At 42.0% G+C, this 8,430-nt stretch overlaps 1 protein-coding gene across 1 annotated transcript; it reads right to left on the bottom strand.

Moving 5' to 3' along the window:
• Positions 1-5,567: 5,567 nt before the first annotated feature.
• Positions 5,568-7,517, bottom strand: mid1ip1l (MID1 interacting protein 1, like). Its single transcript, XM_069171026.1, has 2 exons — positions 7,378-7,517; positions 5,568-6,967 (listed from the first exon to the last, which is right to left on the bottom strand). The coding sequence occupies exon 2, from the start codon at positions 6,875-6,877 to the stop codon at positions 6,395-6,397; it is 483 nt and encodes a 160-aa protein (XP_069027127.1). The 5' UTR covers positions 6,878-6,967; positions 7,378-7,517; the 3' UTR covers positions 5,568-6,394.
• Between the last annotated feature and the right edge of the window lie 913 nt (positions 7,518-8,430).

Raw genomic sequence — 8,430 nt, 5'->3', positions numbered from 1 at the left:
TGATATGTACTTATCAATACATTCAGACATAGGGCAACACACTGACATCCTAATTGATCGCAGTTAAAAAATTAAAAGTAAGGTGAACAGATTTAAGACTTTCTGAGCCGGTACACTATCTCACTGTGGCGCAGATCAAAAAGCTGCACGTTGTTTATATTTTCTATTCATTTCCTTAAGCCACTTTGCAGACAGTGTACAGTAAATGTTATTATTATATCACATTGCACAAAGCTGGAGTAGAGATGCAATGTGTTATGAATTACTCCTTTCTGAAGAAGCTTGTTGTCTTCACGGATGTTTTCTGAAACTGTGCTGCTGTTGTGCAGTCAGGGAGAAGCCCAGCACGCAGAAATGTTAATGACATCAGCGAGAGCGCTGTTTCACATTATGTCGGAAGCACAAGGCAGCATATTGTGCACAAAGATGTGGCCTAGCAACGTTACCTCTTCTGCACTCGGGCAACATGTATCACATTACACAACAACAAATGTGCTTTAATCACAAGCCACTGTTGCCTTGGGACCAAGTTAAAAACCTGCCAGAGGGGCCCTTCAAGTTTAGTCCTCTCAAGATGCAACTGTGGAAAGTAATGAGTGCACTGACTCAAGAGCTGCACCTACGTATGGTCGGGACCGCCAGTTCAATTTTATGCGGCTTTATACTTCTACATGTTGGCGGCATTGTGTTTTTACTCCTCTACATATATTCAGAGTCTGAAATATCAATTGCCTAACTGTGCTGTGTACTGATGAATCACATTGTACAGATATGGTTCCATCCTTTCTGTTAAAGAATAACAAATCTCCCACTGCCTATGTACAGTATGTATGTATTGATCTAGCCAGCTAGCTAGCTTCAGACATTTTTTTTGGACATCCATCTTTTATTTTCGGTGAAGCAAGACCAAGTACAGGAAGCATCTGTGGTACCGGGCTTCATCGGAACATATGCGGGTGTCATCCGCATAGCAATTGAAGGCAAAATCATTACAATGCAAGATTTGCCCCAGAGGTTGCATGTATATAGCAAATAAGATGGGACCCAAAATAGACCAATGGGGTACACCACAAAATACTGCAACACAGCAGGGGGCATCAAGCATTACAAAGTTAAAATACCACTTTTTTTTTTCCGCATAGCAGTTCACAATACTCCTTCCTTCATTGAGAATAAATGAAAAACCTGCTCGAGGCCTCTTAGTTAAATAAATGTTTTCTTAGTTTTACGCAAATTCAAGTTTCACCTCAGAGGTTTCTTTAAACGTGCTTTCATATTAAAGCAAACAGCACAGTGTGTGCACACAGGTGTGTGTGCTCGGAGCGGCGGTGTTACCATAAAGACTTCAAAATAAGGTTGACATCTTGATAAGAGCAAACAGAATGTAGGTGTGTCAGCCAGATACAAGATTTATTTAGGATTATCGACCTCTAGACGTCAGCACCTGTACGAATCCAGCTCGACCTGCCTCTTAGAGCAATCATCTCTGCTCTGTCTGGTTGTCTGGGGCATCCCGGTCGCAGACGTTGAGCAACAGAAAGTGCTGCTCAGCAAAGCGGGACACTGCCAGAGACGAGACAACTGCCAATGTCATAAAATCTGCAGTCACGCAGCCTAGTGCTGGGAGGTGGGGACAAGACCTGCCTTCCGTACAGAGCTGCAACAGACCTTTCAACATCAGATCTCTCCCATGTCCCGAGACCCGTCGGTCACGTTGCAGTGAACCCAAAACACATTGCAACACCCCAGCCGAGCCAAAAATGTCAGACGTCTGCACGACGCTTGATGTAAAGTTTCTGAGTTTTACACTCAACCGCGATGAATCAAATTCAAACAGATTACTTTACACAAAAAGCCGTTTAACTTTTTTAAAACACAGCCCAGCCAGTGAACTTTGAAGCGTCACTGCTTGACGAAACAGCACTTCCTGCACGTTGCTCTTGAGCCATTTCAATACTGCTATGTGCTGAGTGTTTACAAGTATTTGCTCTCAAGTTTCTCAAGACATCAGTGTGACTTGGGAGACTTGTGCATGCCGGCAGACACACTTGTATTTCAGAATATCAATGTCATGGTTCAAGCCCTGAGGTTTGTTTGGCAAATACAAGTTTCAAAAGATCTCATTATTTCTCTGCAGGACATGTTTCTCTGGACAAATGATTTAGTAAGCATATTATATAATTGGCTTTCAAAGAATATTTTTCTTACAACGAGAAGAATTTTACATTTTATAGAGTTATTTCTCTGGTATTGAGTCTGAAATACGTACGTACCCTGATCGGCCATATCATTAAAACCGTTACCGCACGTGAAGTGTGTAACATTCTCGTCTCGTAAATGCCACCTGTCAGGGGAATTACATCAGTCCTCGAAGTGGATGTTAAAATGTCTTTCTTGTCTTTTATCAAAACAAGTTGTCTTCCCCGTCATGTTAACTGTATTTCCTCGTGACAGATGTTGCGTTCAAACGGGGTCGTATTTAACGTGAACACCGGAGGAGTCCACATGAACGGCCCCCTCCTGTGGTGTTCGCGACGTTACAACTCTGAATTTTCTACAAGCCTTTCGTTCTCAAGCTGTAACGTGTTTACTGACTTCTATGGAAATGGCAGAAGGCCACGGAAGTTATTTTTCATTGAATCGTAAGCTAATATATTGTAATTTTAGTCATGTAGAGCCTGACTTCATAACTGAGATAGTAGCGTACGTCTGAGGAAAACCTTGATCCACAGGTTTTCTCAGTGTACGCTTGCACATATTTCTGCTAACATTTAAAGTAAAACATTTCCATTGCAGGCATTCATGTGGATGATACTTTCTCTCGGGCCATCGGCCTAAACACGGTTGCAGGCCACGTCTCCTCCTGTCATGCCAACAGTATTCCCTGATGGCAGGTAGGTAGGTAGGTAGGTATTTACTTTATTAATCCCCGAGGGGAAATTTTTTTCGCTACAGCAGCATACAGAAGCAATAAGATAATAATAGAAATAATAGAATAAAATAATAGAATAGAATAGAATAGAATATATATAATAATATACTGATGACATTATATGTAGCGCTATTAGTGTGAAACCCCATAAAACAGCAAATTGTTGTTTTTACACTTTGTTTTTTGTAGAAAATAAAACAAGATATAACATGTTAGCAGTGAGCTTTAGAGGTGCGGGAATAGTGGATCTGTTACCTTCAGATAGAGCCGGGCCAGCTCTGTTGCTGGCCACGGCCACAGACTGTTGCGGTAAATTTTGTATTTTTTATTTTTTTATTTTTTTGAGCAGTTTAAATCAGTTGTGAACAAAACACAGATGTAGAGTATCATCTTTTTTTCTTTTTTTTTTAAAGTTTTGTGAGTCAAACGTGTTCGCAAACAGCTGCCTATTTATACAACCAGCATTTAAGGAGAGACATTATTATTCATTTGCAGTTGTGTCTTTCTCCCTGATGAATATTAGTCTAATATTCACTTTTTAGCTCCATTTTTTTTTTGCCATTACCAACGCCTAAAGGAAATGGCTATCTCTGTAGCAGCCAACTCTTCAGCTATGTTCACCAGTAAGTCGCTAATTGTGTGTCTGCTGTTTGGTGTTTTAATCAAAAGCCAACTACCGTTTTTAACCACAAAGTGTTCTTTCTTTCGTGCATAATTAACTTTGTCACACTTTCTGTTTGAACTTTAACCTCTTCTGTGATGCATTGACATTAGTTATTGCTCTTGTAATGTCTTGTTTTGTATTCTAATTTATGTACATAATTGACGTGCACTTGACATGCAGCTTTGCTGCCTTCTTGGCCAGGTCACCATTGAAAAATAGATTTGATCTCAACTGTGTTTTACCTAGTTAATGAGATACTAAAAATAATTTGAGCTTTTTTTCTCTAAAAAGGACAATATGAGAGCAGTGACAGCTAAACAACCTCAACCTTGCTATTAAGCCCCAGCGGTGACCACTTTCACAATGTCAAATTGTTTTCACATCCTCATCATGATCATCAAACAAATGAAACGACCTGTAAATGTCAGTGGGTTTGCAATGTTTTGTAGATTCTAATTAAGTCAGTGTAAAAACATAATTTCCTTTTTCATCCCCGTGTGGCCAGATGTCACCAATTTGGCTGACCTGGTTTAGCTGAGTGGGCTGAGGCCCACTGACCAGCACAGCCATTTTGATTTGCAGCCATTTGTGTGGCCCATTGTGAGTGGAAACAGAGGAGAAGTGCAGCCTCTCACCACACAGCTCGTGCAGCACTTTTCATGCAAACTCTGTGCCCCAGGCGGCTCCGCCGCCGCCGCCGCTCAGAGGAGCACCAGTTTGTTTGACCATGTCACTTCCTGGATGCCCTTCATCACACTATGTCTCTTAATCACTGCTGTGCCTTTGAGTGAGAGAGAGAGAGAGAGAGGGGGGAAAACCCTTTGCGACCTGATTGGCTGCTCTTGTTGGAGCTGTTGCTAAGGGAAGGGTTTTGCTTGGTGATGGATAGATGTGTCAGCAGCAGGAAGCAACCACTCTGAGCAACATATACATCAACTTAATGTTTCACTTATACTCCGGCGCTATCACGCTCACTGTGACAAAGCTGCAGAAACATGTGATTCATATCGCCTGAATCTCCTCGAACTCCTTCAGAGGTTTTAAAGATCATGCTCTCTGTGCCACCAGGGTGCCGGTTGTTATTTATCAAATTTACTGCCTCGTGCAAATAAAGTCTCATCACCTCTGACGGTTCAGTGCCCTTTACAGATTTTGAGCGCGTCGCAGCAATTTGAGATGATTAGTGGACTTTGTAAATATCAAATTTATTAGATCGAGATGGGAAATTGCAGCTAAAAAAAAAATACCCGATTTAAAGGGGCTTCTTAGATCCCGACTCTTTGTAGCGTGTAAGAATAGAGGCACCGTTGGATATCCGTATTTTGCAATTTCTCTTTAGATAATTTGTAAGGAAAAGTCTGCACAACCGTTTTCAGATTTTGAGTTCTAAGTATTCTGTAATTATCAAACATTTTGAAACAAGTTACAAAAAGCAAATGGTTACAGACGTGAAAAATTGTTATTTAGGTACATTTGCATTTAAATAACACAGGAAAAACAAAATGCAGCTTCACTGCACCCTATTGGGCCAACAAGCTGCGTGGTATTGTAGGCGCCTGAAGTGCTACAAAAGCATTACTGAAAAATTTGCAAAAGCACAAGTGTTCATTTGCATGAAACAATATGAAATTGCGCAGGGGTCTTAAAGCTGCTCGAGGAGAGCAGTGACCTCTTCAGCAGCGCCGCTTTAGATCATTTCCTTGAGGTAAAGCCTCATTAAAGCACTATAAAGCCATCAACAGCAGCATTACACAAGGTTTTTGCCCTACAAAAAAAAAAAAAAAAAAAAAAAAGTTATGTGGTTTACATGTTTCATCTTGTCAAAATTGAGCACATATTCTGCACAGTCTTGAGTACATTGCACAATTTGTCAGAATAAACAAATACATTTGTAACCAAGCAACTGGAGGAAAAGCCTTCACACCCGTGACATCCTTCCTGTTAGCAGTGACAAACAAAACAAAGCCAAAATCAAGTTTACAATTATTTATTTCAGTTTTTTGCATTTCTGCATCAATATAAAAATTGGTTGTGAAATATCCAAGGACAAAAATGAGCCATGTTCATCATGAAACACTTTGATGAACCATTTAAGCAGTCAAGACAACAAGGGAGGTAACTGAACAGGGCATGAAGGGCATACAAAAAAATAAATCGTCAAGGCACACCATGTTACAGTAATACCGAGTGGAAAAATGTAAAACCTTTGCAGGCAAGAGCCCTTCAGCTCAGCTTTAAGAATATGTTTTTAAAAAGGAGGGACAGAATAACCAGCATCCAATATCTCCTACTGGCAGAAACCTTTATATATATATATATATATATATATATATATATATATATATTTTCACAATCCAACACACGACTCTGGTGACAAAAATTCATGTTTCAATTTGGAAATGGCCAGACAAAAATTGAGGGCAAGGTTCTGCGTAAACCAGAGCTGTGCTTCATCTGGACTACAGATTCGGTACACACCTCCACCACAAAAGTGTCCACCGCTGCAAAGCAGGCCGGCAAGACTCCTGTAGGTTTCACTGGTGTTCGAGGGGGGAGGAAGCAGGGTGAGGTTAGGACTGTGGCTTATTCAGGAGAGAGAGAGAGAGACAGACAGAGACAGAGAGAGAGAGTGGTTGGTTGCCCTGGTCAATTCACCATCTGACAGATTTATTGGAAGAGTGGAGCACCCTTCACAAAACATCCCATTGTTGCAAGTCAAGCCATCAGGAGGGAGGAGGACTAGGGGGGTGGGATGGGGAAAGGGGGGGGGGGGGAAGGGGGAGAAAGTGAAGGGACTTCTATCTCATGAAGTTCCCCCCTCCAATTTCTCTCTTGTATCTGTTGGTGAGGTGGTCCGCCTGCGTCGTGAGCTTGGACAGCACGCCGAACAGTCCTCTGAGGTGATAGTGAAACTGGTGCTCCAGGTCAGAGTTGTCATCCACGGTCAGATCCCCGGTCACCGGCTGCTGCTCTTCCTGCTTCACGGCCATCTCCAGGAAGCTGGCGCCGCTGCTCATCTCCCGCTTGAGCAGCCCCCACTCCATGTCGTTTTTGATGGACTTGAGGAGCAGGTAGTGCTCGTACATGTCCCTCTGCTTGTTGGGACACGGCGGCTCGTTGTTGTTGGCCTCCAGCTCGCCGGCCGCCTGCTCCTCCAGCGGCACGTCTCGCAGCAGGCTCGGCACCATAATGGTCTCGTCCATGTTGTTGGCAGCTGCTATGAAGCGGTGCATTACGTTGATGAGGGAGTGCTTGTTGCTGGCGGAGTCGATCTGCATCATGATGAAGGCTTATAGTTTGGGGCTTGGGTTACTTTGTGTGGTAGCAGGCAGGTGGGTTTTGATCTTAAAAAAAAAAAAGGCGGAGCTGATCTGCAGGAGGAAGTGGGGAAAAAAAAAGACAAAAAAAAAAAAAAAGACATGAGGACCCAGGAAAGATTGAGCAGACTCAGCAGAACAAAGCCAAATATCCTCTGGAGCAAAAAGGTTTGCACGAGGTTACGGCGCAACCTGCAAGTACACCGGAGAACCGCTTGGCTACAGGAAATAAGGGCAGTGTCCTTCACATCGCAATCAAAGATGCACTTTTTAAACTCCAAAACGACGAAACACATTTCGACTATTATGGATAATCGGCTTTGCCGCATTGAAATAGCTGAATCACATTAATATGACCTTGGCTTCCTGTTTCTGAAATACTAGAGGCGACTCGCGTCGGAGGCGTTGAATAAAAAATAAATAAATAAATAAAAAAAAAAAAAAAAAAAGGGAAGCAGACTGACCTGAACCAACGAGGTGAACCTGAGGAAAGTGTATGTTGGCGTGCTGGTTAGATATATATACCAAGTCGTCTCAGTCACCACACACCACCTGCCAGGAAGGAAAGTGAAAATTTCCCCAACTGACGAGCATCAAAACACAGCTTTTATAACCGATAGCCGGGTCTGAGCGGTAGGAAAGAAAGAGTAGCCCGGCCCACCTTCCGTTTTCTGCAGAGCTGATTGGACTGCGGGCAGAATGTGGGCGGGCTTCCACAGCGTCTGATCCAAATCTGACCAATGAGAGAAGACCCCGCAGCTGCCAGTCAAATGTATTTGTCCAGGGCTTGTCTGCAATTAGCTGCTGCACCCCATTTAGTTCTCATCCCTTTCAGACAGTTTGTACCCTGAAGGCGACACGGGTGCGAGTAGAGCTGCACGTTGTGCGTCAGGTGTCTTAAGTTTAGTTTATTTAGTTCATAAATAACACGATGAACGGTTTGTTTGAGTCAAATTAGCATAGTTAGATCTTGGGTTGTTTTTTTTTTCCGCTTGCAGAGTCACTTTTTAATCCATAGCTGTCGCAGTTTACTGCAGACTGTTTATAAAGGCTTATTGTTGCACAGCACTGCCACCTAGTGGTTAGACTTTGTCAGTTTAGTTTATGTTTTTTGGCAAGTGCAACAATCGATAAACCCATCAGCACACTGATAAGATTTATTGTTCTAGACTTGTGGGAATAAACCTGTCACTCACGGTGCACATGTAATGCTCAGTTTCACTATAATCTTTAATTATTTTAAAGGAGAAGGTTGTTTTCTGGTTTTCCTAAATAAGACCAGTGTTTAAGTCAACTATTTCCTCAGTTTCAGTTTTTTTTTTCTTTCTAAGTTTAAATATGTTTTAGAAGCTTGCAGGTGTACAATTATCCATTAGTTTACAAATAACTCATTTTTGTTTTACAGAAGTAAACTTTCATGTCTTTTATTTTTTTGTTAATCTTCTGAGCTTTTGACATTTCTGTTGGACCCCAATCCAGGTTGGGAACACACAAATTACTTCATATATTTGCATTGA

This window comes from Embiotoca jacksoni, unplaced genomic scaffold, assembly GCF_022577435.1.
Source record: "Embiotoca jacksoni isolate LCO1_2020_lvr unplaced genomic scaffold, fEmbJac1.0.p SCAF_5, whole genome shotgun sequence".
In the NCBI taxonomy this organism is placed as follows: Eukaryota; Metazoa; Chordata; class Actinopteri; family Embiotocidae; genus Embiotoca; species Embiotoca jacksoni.
This window is presented reverse-complemented; position numbering and strand designations above follow the sequence as displayed.